Raw genomic sequence first — 16,880 nt, forward strand, 5'->3', positions numbered from 1 at the left:
GGCTGTATCCATCCGCGTGTTAAAACTCCGCTGAAATCGCCCTACACTTTTTCCGCTTATGTAACCATTTCGTGTAAAATCCTTAGCAGATTTTTCCCCATCGAAGTGAATCGCAACGCTAAGGGTGTATAATATAGCGTCCGGAAAGAACATTTTTACTTTTCCACCGGGGAAAGAGGAGGATGGATACGCTGTTGTTGCTAAGGGGGTGGTGCGGCGGCCGTAGAAAGAAGGAAGATTTTGAACGAAATAAGGAATAGTAGTATTTTTTCCCCGGACAAAAAAAAATCAGAAAACAAACCACAAATAAGGGAATGCGGTATACGGACCTAAGATCAACTGATAAACCTACGCATCCTGAAAGCTGACGTGCTGTTTTAAGTTTTTTTTTTGTGTGTGTGCCTGTGCTGTTCTGCAAACACCTTGCTAAGTTATTTGGAGTATAGAGGTGTACCGTCAAAGATGGATATACGACCAGCTTGGCTGCTGAACGGAAGAACACGAGAAAATGATTGCTCTACACGAAGTGATCGATATCACCTCTAATAAACCCGACGCTTGGTTTGTTTTAAAAAAACAAACAAACAAATCTTTTGGGATGAGCGGACGTGTGCCTTACTGTGTATCTATGCCAGAAAAAAAAGCACTTAAAAGAGGAATAATTCAACATCCAGAATAACTTTCAGTGTATAGAAGAAACGAATGGACGTCTTCCTGGCCGTGTGGATTGAACGAGGAGGTTCGATCATTTTTTTTCCCCTCTCTGAAATTATGAAGTAATTTGACATCCACGACAGATGGAACACCAAAATGAGTTTCCTGCGCCTTTTAAAATAGGATTTTCCTTCAGGAAGGATACTAGTAACATTTAACCGTGCCGGCGTTTTAACCAAAGAGATACAACTGTTGCTGTTCTGATTTTACTATTTTTTTTCCTCCGGATTATCACGGGCTTGTTTGATCTTCGTGTCCTCCCTACCTTGCCTGATGCGCAGAGAGGAGCACTGGGTCGGTTTGCATTTTGTCGTGATGTAGACCTCCAGGGGTACACCCGGTTTCTGGAGTGCCTCTGCATCATTTTGCTGGTCTGTTTGCCCGTGTTAAGCTCTCTCCTCCCCGACCTTACGTGTCTTCTTTTTATTCACGTCTAGCAATGCATAAAGTTTTCCTGAAGAAGAAAGGACGACGCGAAGACAAACCGACGTCGTCGCTACCATTGTTTCTCGAAGGAAGCGTGTCGGACACGGCATGAAAACGCATCGCGCACATTTTGGACAGACATTGAGTATCTTCCACTAAAAAAAACAACAAAACAAAACAGATTGAACGGGCGCCTTTGAATTTTAATCTGAACAAAAAAAAAAACCACACACCCCCCGTAATGTCTGTGTACTCTGAATTCGTCCCTCCTCCGGAGTGTCCTGTCTTTGAGCCCAGTTGGGAAGATTTTTCGGACCCTTTAGGTTTTATTAACAAGATACGACCCATTGCCGAGAAAACTGGCATCTGCAAAATTCGCCCGCCCGAGGTAATCCCCCCCTTTTCGTTTATCGCTTCTGATCTACCTCTTCAACTTAAAGCAGCCGCCAATTGCCGCAAAATGGGGGAATTGTCTTAATTCTGTTTGTTTACAAATAAGGGGGAAAAAAACAGAAAGTTGATTTCAGGATTGATGACGCGACCTAAGGTTTCCGAAGAACAGGATGGGTTTTTTTTTCCAACGTTTAAAAAAAGTGTTTTGAGGTGAAGGTAACGGGGAAGTCGAGTTCTCCTCACTTTCCCCTCGAGTGTTTGTATCGGAAGCAGTCACGCAAAAGGGAGTTTAATCGTCGCGGTTTAAATGAAACCCACTTTCAGTGTCTTGTAGAATTAAAAACAAAAAATGAAAGAGCCTGAAACGAAAAACCTTCTGCCCGTAAAATAAAAAAAAACAGGCCTTCTCAGAAGCCGTATTGGTGTAGGACACGCTGCCTGGGTCTTTATTGCAACATGAACACATTTTCAGGTTCTTCAATCTAAAGCCAGGCCTTCGCTTTCCAGCCAAATAAATACATGTAGCAGCTTTTTGAAACAAAAGACAGCAGATGGGTTTCACGTTCTTTGAGTTCAGGTTTGCGTAGCAGAAGTAGCGGTGTTTAGATGTAAGTTTCAATGTTATGTCGTAACCAAAACACTGTTTTTCTTCAAGTAAATGGGGCTGGATCTTTTCAGGTGAATAAGTGCATCTTTCTGAACACTGTCACCCTGTACATTATCTGTAAATAGAGGTAATGTTAACTCGGAAAACGAGACTTTAAGAAGCACATTAATTAAGCAAACGTAAGGTTGTTTTAACGTACATTGATAATATATGGTTTATCCCCCTGGGAACAGCTGCGTCTGAACGCAGGCCTCATGCTACTCGTTTCTTAAATTCTGTTAACGTCCACTTTATTGTAATATCTTCATCCATTTTGATATTATGTTTTCACTTCACAATCAATAGGGACTAGATCATAAACGCTCAGGTCTTTATTGTCTCTATCCTGCTTCTTTTCTGACTCAGAAGAGTAGCTGATATCCAAACGGGACATGCTGATCCAAAAAATAGTATTTCACAGTACCACAGTGTTGTGATTCACAGAGCAGATTTTTTTACATAAGGCCTCAACTTTTCATGTCTTGTTTTTTTTTTTAAACTGGGTAATGTATTTAAAAATGTGTGGGTGTGTACTCCAAGCTGGTGGAAAAGCTAGCTTTCAGCCTTTAGGTTCAAAAAGCCAAACAGTTGCAAAGCATACCAGAAAAGATGCTCTCAAACTTGTCAATAGTGAGCATTGCTTCAACAGAAAAAGCTAATCACTAAAGTTTAGAATTACAGAATGTATTTGTTGGAAGAGATGATTGCTTGAGTATATCGGAATCATACTTAAGCAGCTTTGTCTTATTTTTAAAAATTTGCCATATGGCATATAATTGAGTTTTTCACTGGTGGAAAGCACTTATTTTACTGCTGTCATTTCACAATGTTTCAATGTTTTTAAGTCTATGCAAAACATGGCTCATTTTTCCAGCGCTCACATTACAGGAGGTTGATAAAGAAATGCATATTGTAGTGATTCAGAAGAAATTAAAGGCTATTCTGTTTGATATAGTTTTGGTCATTGTCTTCGTTGTGGGCAAACCACCTACTTTGGGCTCCGTTAAAGGGGTGCTGCGCCGCTATTTTCATATTTCGGGGTTAGAAAGAATCAGCATTGATTAGTGCATTTCAAACCACAATAAAAGCAAAATGTGCACAGTAACTTGTAAAACCTCCAATTTGCATCACAGAGTAGGCGGAAATTCCAAGTACGTGCAGCGCCTTATTCTATAATTCAGAGCGAGGCAACAAAACTTCTGGTGAGGTGAAGCGGCCCTGTTACACTGTTAAAAAGCAGGCTTGTGTATACGTCTCTTTTAATCCAGCAGAAATAGTGCTCTGGATTCCGAGATGGTTTTGCAGATAAACGGAGCTTCTTAACTCATGTTAAGATCATGTTGGAAACTTTCTGCGGCGAAGTGTGTGCCGAACAACCTGTAGTTATTCGCCTGTCCATCACATTAGGCAGTACGGTGACTAGTGAGCAGGAAGGGCTGCATCACATCACGATTCGTGGGAACTCGCCCATGGCAAGACCAAGAGTTTGCGACAAAATGGCGACTTGCGTTCCTTTCACCAAGTTGACGACTTTGTGCTCAATTCAAAATATGTACTTTTTTCACTGTACTGTCAGTGATTTTCTTTTTTGTTACCGGGATTTAATAACCTGTCTGAGAAATTAGGACTGTAGTTCCTCTTGAATGAGATGGGCGAAGTGCTTGGGGAAACCAAGAGTCCTTTGTGTTATTGCCTTGTGGAAAGATTGTAAAACAAATGTTTTTTTTTTACCAAGTTAAAGTGGTACTGGATACACGTGCTCATTCCAGTGCTTGTTTTAGAAGGTAATCCATTAGTACTCATTCAGTGATGTTCATTGGCTCTGTAAGCAGACTAATATTGCATAAGCTTTAGACTAACTCCATAGTCCAGGTAATGTTTGTCACTTTTAGAGTGTAAATTATAACTTTTGTCTGTTTTGGTAGGTAGCTAGCTCAGCAGTTTTAAAATGTTAACCACAAGTGGTAGCAGGCCTTTTTTTTGTGTTACTTCTTGCCATCTTTTTGCCATCTTGGCAGTGTAGCTGTGCGAGCTATTCATTTTGGTACATTCAGTATACCCCTTACCTTGACTGATATACACGGTGAGCAGCAGGTCAGATTTTGTTGCGGATATGTCCCAGAAGAACTGGAAAAATGACCCGTGTCTTTTCTGGTCTGTTTGAGAGAGGGGATATCTTGTAAAGAAAGGAGAACAAAAAGGGGAAGATGCTGATGCTGTAAATTAGCATGGGATGGCTTTCAAAGTGTTAAATATTTCTTTTCCTTGTAGGGTTAGTGTGGAGCATATGTTAAATATATTATATATTATTAAACATGTGAAATATCTAATTTCCTAGATATTAGGAATTAGTAGTATAGTAGGATTAGTTTAGAGCGTATCCTTGTGTGCTTGATCAGAAGTGTAGCAAGTGTGACCTCTTGAAAAAGAAACACTGCAATTTGGAGATATGGCTCCTAATTGTTTCTCTGTTCCCTGCAGGACTGGCAGCCTCCCTTTGCCTGTGACGTGAGGAACTTCAGATTCATTCCTCGAGTCCAGAGGCTGAACGAACTGGAGGTACTGTCACATACTGAACTCGGGCTGAATAACTTCTGCTGCTGCACCCTGCATTTTCAGTTCCAAAATATAATAAATGAACCGCTAAAGATGAGTAATGTGCCCAACAAGGAACTATTGGATATGCAGCATACGGTAGTTTGTAGATTTGTTATACTTGCCGAGTATAAAATAAGTACTTGTCTTGTTCCGTTAAGCTGTATAGGCTTTCAGCCACATTTGAAACTTGGATTTCGAAGAACTACTCCCGGAATCTTTGTAAGTTTTATTTCTTATGCAAAGGTTATGCAAAATAACTAAACTGGACAACATTTTATTTGTGTATGTTCAGTATCTGACCTTGGGTTATATGCAAGACCATGCCGATCAAATAAACTGAGATGGGCTGACCTGCTGTGTGCCGGCTTACTCAGTGTGTGTCTGTCACACCGCAGTTTTAAGGTTTAGCCAGTCAAGCTTGCATTTGTAGTTTTGAAAAGCACATAGGAGCTGCAGACCATGTCAAAGCTTCTATTACCCCACTTAAAACTGAGGTGTTGTTAATAACCAGGGTGGTTTAATTATAAGTTTGGAAGAGCAGATGAAACACTATAATATCTAGAGAGCTTGATAAGACAGTAAGAGATCATGAGGCTCACTGGGAGAAAAGGAGGTTTGCACACAGCTCTGGTTTGTTTTAGTACGAGTTTGTAAGCTGCAGTGAGGTAGTGGTATTTTAGTAGTCCAGCTTGGATAAATGTGATGCAGGGCATTGTTAATAAGCAGTAGACTGAAATCTCTGCTGAAATGAATGCTCTAGCAAAGAGTGACTCTCTTTCTCACTCATGCAAAATGTTTTGTCTTGCATTCCTTCTAGGCCTTGACTCGAGTGAAGCTCAACTTCTTGGACCAAATTGCCAAGTTTTGGGAGTTGCAGGGGTCTATGCTCAGAATTCCCCATGTGGAGAGAAAGATTCTGGATCTCTATATGCTCAGTAAGGTACGTGATTAACTAACACTGAGTACTGTTAATTACGATGAGTAAACTTGTCCACTTAGAGGTTGCCAGCTAAGCTCTCATATAAGCAAATAAGCCATTTTAGACATGCAATACACTGCTTTTTTTCCATTTGGAAATTGATGTGTTCAACAATGAATTAAATAAACCCAACAGAAAGCATGGCCTTATAACAATTGTATCAATAACACGTGTTATAGTATATAATAACTTTGTAGTGCATCACTTGTAATAACATGGTAAGATTTGCCTTGAAATTCTAGACAGAACTTTCAGATAGACTGTGGAACAGAAAGCCCAGCACCTTTCTCTGTATAAATCAAATGCAGTCTCAAAGGTGAAGGTTGTCGAATCTGCCTTTTGCAGGGGGTTTCAAAAACTTAAAAAGATGTTTCGTTGTAAGATTGACTCCAAAGAGTTCTGCCGACAAAACAAAAAGAAAAATTCTGTGTTGACATCAGCCTTAAAATTGTATTTACATCATTTCAAGGAGAGAATCCAGCCTTTCTGACAAATTACACTGAAAGTTAAGAGATAAGGCCAGTTTTGAAACAAGCATAAGATGGCAGTAACATTTTCAGAAGAGATCTGAAAGAGGTCGGTTTTTATATTTAGGAAGGAACATGAAACTAGATATTGTTTGAAGTTCATTTGTTTAAGAAGCTCTGAACTTCTTGTGTGCACAAGTTCATGAATATTTATTGCAATAAATAATTCCTCAGTTTTTAATAATGCTGTGAGTATACCAGCCAGTATTTTGTCAGGTTCCTAATCTGTAGGCCTCAGTAGTGCAGTAGCAAGTATTTTGCACAACTTATTCTGTGTAAGTTGACACTGTAGATCCAGTTTCTCACTCATGTTCATATAGGCAAACTACACGCTTTGTGTGAAAGCCTATGCAAAGTAATAGTACAGGATTTGTTTGCATTTTTTATTGGCCAGTGGGCAAGATGTTGCTCTGTCTTACTTGGATGTATCGGCTGAATTTGAAGGTGTGTTTCAGGTATGAATCGGTGAGGAAACTTTTCAATTTGCTGTACTTTTGAAAAGTGCGCGTTTTTGTTTTGACTTGGGTTGATTTATTTTTTAGTAAATATGAAGGGTGCACTGGTGAGGAAGAGGATGAACAGATAATATTTTCTCTTTCTGAGTAGAATTGTCCATAGTGTTTAGAGAGTTGTGGGAATCACTATTGAATAGTAATTGACAGACCGTCATGGTGAACAGTTAATTGCGCTGCTGCTCTTGGTGAAGGATATTGGCAGTGAGTGGACAGCTAAGTTCTGGACTCAATCCGCACTCTAACTGAGCTTTTTAACGACCGAGATTTGTGCAATGTTTCAAAGTAGTTGGATCAAGAATGTTCAGTTTATTTGTGCACAGTTTCCGGTGCATTTTGTCTTAATATTTATGAAGATCTCCGAGACACAAAACTCTTCCAAAGTCATTGGAACACTTTCTGACTGAAAACCACGATTGCTCAAAACACGTTTTCCAAGAACAGTGATCTTGTCAAATCATGTCTATCCTTAAAACCGATCAGATAAACCTCTTCCTGAGTTGTGAAAGTCATTTTCACATGGCAGCTGTCCAAAGAGGACCAGGTTTTGTTGTGATATCCATTCAGAGCAGCTCTTTACACCCTGGGTTGGTATCTATTCATCCTGCAACTTGATTACATCTTTGCGGGCTTTGTCTTTATGACTTGAACACTGCAGAACATTTGGAGAGTCTTACATTCTAAGCTTCACCTAACTTTTTTTTGGGAGTAATTTGCAATTTCTGGAGCTGATTCACCACCACGGTTTTTGAAAATGTCCCATTTCTTTTTCCACAAAGCCTGGGTAAAACATTATGCATCTTGAATGGTATTCATCTGCAAAGTGTTGGACGTGGTTAGGGCTTACCTTCCTAATAGCTTGCATCTCGAAAGTGGTTTTAAATTGCAGGTTTTTCTTTTTAGGCAACGTTTACACATTTTCTTAATGGTTCTGATCCGCATGTCTGCTTTCACGAAATTATATGCCTGGATGTTACTGCCTAGGGTATTTCAAGTCAAATGTATTGAATTTGGCAACAAATCTCAAAGAGTGTTATTGAATGCCTTGATCTTGTCACTGGCAGTGTTGGAGACCAGTCGCACTTTTTAAACCCACTGTGCACTTTTAAACATTTCACAGGGCCCTGCGCACTGATGATGAGTAGAGCAGATAAACCTTTGTTTGCTTCTGTAACGTTTCTACTGTGGAAAACTCCGCAACGTACCCACCCCTAGCAAAACATTGACAAATGAGTGTCTGAAGCTCTTAAGACTTGAGTCATCAGAAAAACATGCCGCTAAACAAAACTCTGTTTTTCGAAGGGCTGAATGCTGTTTCATCCTAGAAAATTGTCTCACAAACGGTAAATGTAAGAGCTTCCTGTAGGGATTAACTCCAGATTGTTCTGTACCTTATCTCACCACATGCGATTTTATTTCTACGGCTAAAATCAATCCGTTAGTTGAGCATTTATACAAGACAAACTTACTGAAGCCCTTGTGATGTTTGCTTGGTTTGTGTGGCAGTTGAAGAAATCTAAAGATTAGGCAAATATGCCTACATGGATCTGACAGACATCCATATGAAATGTAGATTGTTTTGTGATTGTTCTTTAACTTCAATTAAAAATTTAGAGAGATCAGCCGAATTACTGAAAGACGATTACCTCAGATTAGCTTTGTGTTATGGAAATGTAAAACCTGTTGATGTTTTTAAAACAGAGTCATTCCATTGAGATTTTAGTAAAAAATATTCAGTACTTGTTAGTACTTGACAGGGATATTTTGTTAAAAATCGTCTGTTTCTTTTAGTATTAGGAGAACAAAATGTAGTGCTGTTCTTCTAAATAGTTCCTTCTTAAACATACTTTTCTTTTTTAATTGTGGTGGTGATTTATTTCAAATTGTTTCAAAAGGAAAACCAATTATTTACAGTGTCACGGTTTAAAGGTTCGGGATATTTTGAACTTCACACTTGTTCTCTGTAAAGTGTTCATTGCAACGTCCCATACAACAGTGCTGGGACATTGATTTATCCATTTATGCATCGTTCTATTCATAACAAAAAAACTATTGACATATCGTAATTAGATGTTACAAGGTTGTAATTATACCATTTCTCTTGGACGATAGTATTAAATTAAATGCTTCACAATATATTAAATATAAATGCTATTTTCCCTTGCAAGCACAGTGCTGACAGTGATGTTTGGAATAAACAAATTGAAATTGGCCAAAAAGAACAGTAAATTGTCAAAATACACATTTCTTTGCACAGATGGTTCCGGTGCCAATTTTGTTCTCATTCATCGAGCAAATTTGTCCTACTTTTTAACTTCTGTATTATTTGGAGAAGTGGTGCCATGCTGATGTCCCACTCGGCAATTTGTAAAACAAAATCCGAATGTTTGACTTCTGGTTCCTTGGTAATTTTTTTTTTCTTATTTATAGATTGCATTTTGATTTAAGGAGTATTGACCTATTTTTGGTCCCAATTCTACATGCGTTTGTTTGTCCCACATGCACGTCGCAAGAAAAACAGTGGGAGAACTTCTGCTCTAAGTTGTCGATTTTTGTCATTTGTATTTTTGCCATACCAAACAATAATTACTGTAAAATGGTGCCCTTTTTCCCCCAAAATGTTATTTTATGTTACTAGTCTACCCATAGTGCGTGTGCTTGGCAATTGAAAAGTATTTTCTTCTAACTTTTTTCTTCCTCTTAAACTCATAACATCGGTGAAGCAGTGTAGATTTAAACTTTAAAAAAATGAGTGTTATAACAAGCCCCCTCCTTTTTTTAAAGGCTCTGAGTATTTTATCAAGATATTTTATTATCAGTGTAATGATATATGCACCAAGGAACAAACCTATATGTTGTAATGGATTAAAAAATTAAGAGAAAACCCAGAACACCGATTTTATTAGCATTCTTACGTTGCTGTGTTAAAATGTGTTTTAGGTCATACCAGATTCTTACATAGCCACTGTGCGTGCCCTACTATTAGTAGAAACAAACGTAATGTCTTTTTATGTTACAAAATAAATACTTGTTAATCCTAAATGATTTTATTTACATTCACAGCATTTATTATAAAATTGTATAATAAAAATTATACAATTTGAGAAGAAAAGGCTGGACCCCAACAATCTTATGAAGTGCTCTCCATAAGTATTGGGACAGAGAAGTCCAAATTGCTGACAACATGTATTATTCTAAAACTTTAAAGCATATGTGTGCAGAAATACCCAGAATGAAAAGGTGACATTCTGTACTTTTGCCTTATATTCATCTTTTCACATTAAATTTCAATTTCCTGATTATACCTGGCCTGGCCAGTACCTGGATGGGAGACCTTCTGGAGAAAACTAAGGTTGCTACCATAAGATGTTAGTGGACCAGCAGGGGGCGCTCACCCTGCAGTCTGTGTGGGTCCTGATGCCCCAGTACAGTGACAGGGGCACTAGGCTGTAAAAATACACTGTCCTTAGGATGAGACGTAAACCCAAGGTCCTGACTCTCCATGGTCATTAAAAATCCCAGGGCGTTTCTTGAAAAGAGTAAAAGTAGTAATGCAAGTGTCCTGGCCAAATGTTCCCCTGGCCTTTATCAACCATAGCCTCCTAATAATCGTCATCTATGAATTAGCTTTATCGCTCTGTTCTTGGCTTCATTACTTTGGTGCACCTTGACTGCCGTTGCAATCCAGGAGGGTCTACACATTGGTGGTGGTAGTGGGATTCCACAATACCTGTAGAGTGCTTTGAGTGGAGTGTCCAGAAAAGCGCTGTATAAGTGTAAGGAATTATTATCATACAGCAGAAATAGCAGTTTTTACTTGACTGACTCAATACTTTTGGAGGGCAATATATGTGGTTTTACTAGTTTGGCAGAAGGTTTTTGTAAATGAAAATAAAAGCCTTTCTGTTTTGGGGGACTTCACAATGTTGTGCTTGCAGATTGTGTCGGCAGAAGGCGGCTTCGAGGTGGTGTGTAAGGAGAAGAAGTGGTCCAAAGTGGCAAACCGGATGGGTTACCCACCAGGAAAGGGAACGGGGTCACTCCTACGCTCCCACTTTGAGAGGATCCTGTACCCCTATGAACTTTTCCAGTCTGGAGCCACCCTGACGGTAAGGCCCGGAGCCTCACAGATTGTGCCAGTATTGGAAGAACTGTGGACGGTCATTTATTGAAGCCTTTGTCAGATCGCTTGCCCAGATGTGTTTTAATCACTCTCAGAAATCGTGTCTTAAATAATTTTCTCTATTCCGCATAACCAGCAAGTCACTAAAATCCGCCTGACTCTACCAGATTCTCCTGTGCTTTGAATCTGACTGACTGTGTCAGGAAAGAAGTCAGTCTATGTTCCAGACAGTGTCTGTTGCTTAGAGATGAGCGTTAGGGGTGAGGTCTCGGGCGTCTCATGTTTTGCCGCATTTCTGATCTCGGTCCTTTGTCCTGCTATCTTCCTCTCTCAGGGAATTCAGAAGCTCTATGAGGAGGCAGAGGACAGAGAGGAGGGAGAGGAGGGCATAGAAGGGGCTGGTGAGGAAGAGGACGAGGAGGAGGTGTTGTGTCACCGGACCCAGGCCAAAGACCCCCTGGTTCCCACATTACAACCAGCCCCTGAGCGACGTTCCAGGCGTCTGAAGTCTGCTGAGGTAACTGAGTACAAGCCGAGACTCATTTTACACAGACCTGCAGTCTTGTAAAATGTCTACTGTCTACGGCCCCAAGTCAGATCATCTTTAAACCTCTGTTGCTAAATCACTGAATCCAAGGACAGTTGCATTTGTATATACGACACACTGACGCCTTTATTTTTTGTGATGGTTTTCTGTTCTGCTGCTTAGTTTTTTTCCTCTTCTCAAAATGCATGCTTAGTTACTGGCTCACATGAAGATTTGCGTTAAAATGTTTAAGTCACATCTCTCCACAAACAGTTTTTGAAATATGAAACATTTCTGTTTTTATCATGGGTTGCTGAAAATGAAAAAGAAAACATCCCTGCTCACTGTTCTCTCGGCGTGCTTACTTTTTTAAATTTTTCGGAAATGATACTCTGGTTTGCCTTTTAATTGCTTAATTGCGTTTTTCCATTTCCTTTAGCAAGATAACAAGGAGCTGAAGAACCTGCCTATCTTTGGTACAAACCCTAAAATGGTGGGACTGGAAATTGTTCCTGCAGGTATGTCATTTTATATCCTGATTCTCTCAAAGCACTAGGGTTCCTAAGTCCTTTAACTAGAAAAGAGGCCGACTCCAAGCACAGGTTGAGTTCTGTGACCTATGAGAGTTAGCTCCCAGTTGGCAGAAGTCTTGAATGGTGAGTTATGTGCCACTCTTGACGCCAATCTGTGAAGCCCACAGCGAATCTGAAGCCTGCCCACTGTGAGCCAAGATTTTAAAGGAGCATATGGCAATTCCAAGTTAAGCAAGTATAAAATGAAAAACTCTGAAAACATAATAGATTGGTTTCACAGATGAAAGAAACTCTAAAATGCCTGTTAAATATCTTGTTGCATTGAGTAAAGTTTTTTTTATCGCCGCTTTTAGCCATAATTAAATAATTGTATTACCCTGTATCTAAATTGTAGTAATTCAGTAGTTACAATGTAATGTTTCGATGTCGTGTTTATTAAACCGTACTTATTTGTCAATGACAACATTTCTTTGCGGAACACTCTTTCATCCTTAGCAAGCCTTGGTTAAGACCGGTTTCTTAACCAATCTTGAAGAAATTAAGATATCGATTTTTCATGACCTCACTGCTCCACACAATTGCATTTAAAAACAGCAGGTACGTGAAGAAGCTGGAGAAAAGGGCTCTTATTTGAAGTTCACTAACAATTAGCTGACGAGGTGTAGTGCTGTTTTTTTATATGAAAGCTGCTGCCAAACCTTGATGGATCAAACTTGTATGCAGTTGGTAACAGCTTCACTGATGCATAACCTGGATAGAGTTCTGTCTACTAGGTAGAGAAAAATGTAAAGCTTCAAAATGTGTTATACCACAAGGTTTCTGAATTCTGTTTTGATGAGCAGTCACTGTCCTGCATTGTGTCACAGAATATTTCTCTTTTCCCGCACTTGCAGATGAAGGTTTTGCCAAGAAACAGCGTCACCTCAAGTCTCAGGGTTTTGCCATTAAGATGCGGCAGCGCAAGGAGACTCTGGAAGTTAACTTTGTGAGTGAACTTCAGGCTGTATGAAGCACTAATAAGCTGAAACAGGATAAAGCAATTCTACCGGCGTTATTCGCCGTGTTCTTCTTTTGTCTCTGGATGTAGTAAAGAATTTCAACGCATTAGAGTGGCCAAGCGGTCTAAGCACTACGATTAGGTCACAGTCACCCCTGGAGATGTGGGTTTGAATCCCACCTCTATTGGTGACTTTATCAGCTGTATCACCCTGCATCTCACAACTGGCAGCCCCACTGGAGCTCAGCAGGTGTGAGAGCCTGGTCAGTATCTGGATGGGAGACCTCCTGGGAAAAACTAAGGTTGATGCTGGAAGAGGTTTTAGTGAGGTCAGTAGGTGGCACACACCCTGTGGTCTGTATGGGTCCTAACATCCCAGTGTAGTGACGGGGACACTGTACTGTAAAAAGGCAGATGAGACGTAAAACCGAGGTTCTGACTTTCTGTGGTCATTAAAAATCTCAGGGCGTTTCTCGAAAAGGGTAGGGATGTCATCCTGGTGTCCTGGCCAAATTTCCCATCGGCCTTTACCAATCATGGCCTCCTAATAATCCCCATCTCTGAACTGACTTCATCACTCTGCTCTCCTCCCCACTAATAGCTGGTGTGTGGGGAGAGGACTGGAGCATCATCCAGGTGGGGCTGCACACTGGTGGCGGTAGTGGGATTCCCCATTACTTGTAAAGCGCTTTGGAGTTTCTAGAAAAGCGCTATGTTAGTGCAAGGAATTATTATTTAAAGTAAGGACTGCGGTTACTTCCATAAAACTAGATGCATACGTGGAGTGACATTTTGTTTCTTCAGAATGAGGATTGATGACAGCTATGATCTATCACAGATGGCCTTTATTAAGAGCTGCGTGTGATTCACAAGGCAGCGAACAGGCGACCTTTATTTTTGAAGCCCGGGGGCGGGGGGGGTGGGGTGTGCTTGCCTCCACGCGGATGGGGCTTTGACCCACGCCCCGCTCTCTTTCTCCCCAAGATCGACCTGTACGTGTGTCTGGTGTGCGGCCGGGGCGACGAGGAGGACCGGCTGCTCCTGTGCGACGGCTGCGACGACAGCTACCACACCTTCTGCCTCATCCCGCCCCTGCAGGACGTGCCCAAGGGGGACTGGCGCTGCCCCAAGTGCGTGGCGGAGGTAAGGGCATTCCCGGGAGGAGCTCGGGCGGCTGTGGTTCACAGGGTTCGTGCGTCCATCAGCCAGAGGTAGACTGTTTTGCATTCACATCCCTACCTTGCTGTACCGTTGCAGCTCCTGGTTGTGTCATTTGGTACAATATTCGCCCATCCATTCATCTTGTCACATCAAAGCAGTAATTAGGAGTTTTAGACGGTTCTGCTTCCTAGTGCTGTGAAACGGCTAGAGCTAATCGATAGTCATGTTACCATAATATTTCAGTTTTCTTTCACTCATATACATATATAAAAACAGTAGGAGAACACTGTTATTGGCGATATGAATATTCTGTACATATGAACAGCATAAGAACTGGTTCCCTTAAGAAATATTAAGAAATGGCCAGCGAACAGCGAATGTGTTTGGAATATGGGAACGATGAACTGAGGTCACTCCCCAATATCGCTGCTGGGTTCAGCATTCATTTGCCCCCTGGTTTTGTTTTGCTTCCGACTTTGACATCCCAGTATTTGCTGTGGTATTCCGTGGCCAATTTGAACCTCAATAGCTCTGATAAAAGGCGGGAGAAAGGGGAAAGGGACAGGGCCGTATTGAATCCTAAAAACACTTAGAACAGTAACCTTTGAAGCAAATGGGGTTCTCGCGTTTCTGCCAGTATTTTTCGGCTTGAGAATGACCTCGAGTTGTGAACAAAGCTTGGGAGCATAACCGATTCCCAAGTCACGGACCGAGCGTATGTGTATAAACACACACAAAAGTAGATTGCTGTAAATTGGGCAGGCGTGCTTAACTGAGTTGAAGCAGTTGAGACAGACATGCATTGCTTAATAGTCTTCTGTTGCTCAGTACGCAGTGCTTTTTCCCTTGGTTGAGCAATGCTATGGCAATGGTACGGCATTCAATTCCAAGCTCTCCGGTGTGGTCAGTCGAGGCCACTTTCCTCATTGATGACCCCCCTTTCCTTCCATTGGTTATAGTCACATATAATAGATGCTTACAGTTATACACAAACGGCTACGTGCCATCAAGTCAAGAAGTATAGTTGGGACGACACTAGCATATTCATTCATCTGTTTTCTAATCCGCCTTTGCAGTACACAGTCATGGGGGGAGTTAAACCCTGGAGGTAGGACACAGGGCCTAGGTACACAGCCTAACGCCAAGGCCAGTTTTCCCAGATGCCAATAAACCACCCTGCCTGTCTTTGGAACAGCTGGAGGAAACTCACGCGAGCACACAGGGAGAAAACATCTAAACTCCACGCTCCACAGGAATTGAACCCAAGGTAGCAGTGAGAGCTGCTGCACACCCCTCCCTCCTCAGTGTTAGCCTGTGTCAATGTTTATTCAGTACAAAACAACGCTGTGCAATGAAGGCCATTTGCTCCAATTTGAACGGTCTTTCCTGGTTTCTGAAAGGGGACCTCCAGCTGATTATATAAAGACAGTGGATCTTGAAGCTGACATAATTTGCTCTGTGTTTCCCCCGCCAGGAGTGCAGCAAACCACGGGAGGCATTTGGCTTCGAGCAGGCGGTGAGGGAGTACTCCCTGCAGAGCTTCGGCGAAATGGCAGATCATTTCAAGTCCGACTATTTTAACATGCCTGTGCACGTACGTACCGTTTGGTGCTTTTTTTAAAGTAAGGGTATGTTTTCCTGTTCTTTCTGTAACTGTGTCAGGATAACCCTTTAGCCACACGTTCGTTCGCACTCCAAAATGCTCAATGTTTTGCGGGGAGATCTTCTTTGGGCCATTTCTTTTCACGTCTTTGGTGGTTGCATGTGTCTCGGGTCTCGTTTTGTGTGCTTATGGTCTGCAGACTCGAGCTGTGTTGCGGTGACTCAAACGTTTGGGTTTTCTTTCCCCGCTGGGTAATTGACAAGACAGTGCTTTTTGCACAAGACAGGGCAAAGAGATCTTCTAGATGTTCTTTTTGGAAATCGCAAGTAATAATAATAAATACATGCAAATTAACAAAAAAATGAGATTATATGATACACGATGCCGAAAAAATTGGGACAGATCTGGCGAGCCTCTTATTGCTTGCTGCTCCTTAGGAGAACGGTCAGTTATACGAGTTAATAGCTATCATTTGGCGATTCTGTTCTCTCTTTCAAACATATTGTACTTTGGAACATAAAGGCTTTGGGAAGCATGTGTCCTGGACCGTGCACAAGTTCAAGATTGGGCTGTCTCACACTGTGCAGGAGGTTGAGCATCCTCTTATTCTCCACAACCACCCTCTGACTCTTGCTCTCTCGCTGCCCCGTTGGGCACGTAGATGGTGCCCACCGAGCTGGTGGAGAAGGAGTTCTGGCGGCTGGTGAGCAGCATCGAGGAGGACGTCATCGTGGAGTACGGCGCCGACATCAGCTCCAAGGACGTGGGCAGCGGGTTCCCGGTGCGCGACGGGAAGAGGAAGCTGCTGCCGGACGAGGAGGTGAGCGGTCCTGACAACATCGCTTCCCGTCACCTCTTTCACTTCTCTTATGCAGGGTGTCCCTGAGATCCTTTATTGGCGATTCGTGCTTACGATAAACTTTACTTTTCCGAAACTCGGACGTGATAAGGCTGAGCCAAACTCGAATTACACTTACAGATTACAGATTTGCATTGCAGTTTGACCGTGATTTGCGAAAAACAAAGCACACCCTCTTAAGATTCTGTGGTTTTACATATTAAGACATCTGATCTTCACCTAGTCCTCACCAAGTCGTAACAGTAGATAAATCTGACTTGGTGACAACACACACAGGTTTTGT

At 41.5% G+C, this 16,880-nt stretch overlaps 1 protein-coding gene across 4 annotated transcripts in view; it reads left to right on the forward strand.

Annotated features, from left to right (window-relative positions):
• kdm5a (lysine demethylase 5A) overlaps positions 1-16,880 on the forward strand; it is a 52,000-nt gene continuing 35,120 nt past the window's right edge. For all 4 annotated transcript variants that reach the window (XM_088646659.1, XM_088646660.1, XM_088646661.1 and 1 more), the window contains exons 1-10: positions 1-1,528; positions 4,661-4,738; positions 5,595-5,717; positions 10,734-10,904; positions 11,253-11,435; positions 11,884-11,962; positions 12,871-12,962; positions 13,959-14,117; positions 15,610-15,729; positions 16,400-16,558. In XM_088646659.1, the coding sequence (XP_088502785.1) occupies positions 1,382-1,528; positions 4,661-4,738; positions 5,595-5,717; positions 10,734-10,904; positions 11,253-11,435; positions 11,884-11,962; positions 12,871-12,962; positions 13,959-14,117; positions 15,610-15,729; positions 16,400-16,558 (1,311 nt within the window). In that variant the 5' untranslated portion in view covers positions 1-1,381. The remainder of the gene's footprint in view (positions 1,529-4,660; positions 4,739-5,594; positions 5,718-10,733; positions 10,905-11,252; positions 11,436-11,883; positions 11,963-12,870; positions 12,963-13,958; positions 14,118-15,609; positions 15,730-16,399; positions 16,559-16,880) is intronic.

Source organism: Lepisosteus platostomus, chromosome 9 (assembly GCF_059453375.1).
Source record: "Lepisosteus platostomus isolate fLepPlt1 chromosome 9, fLepPlt1.hap1, whole genome shotgun sequence".
Lineage (NCBI taxonomy): Eukaryota > Metazoa > Chordata > Actinopteri > Semionotiformes > Lepisosteidae > Lepisosteus > Lepisosteus platostomus.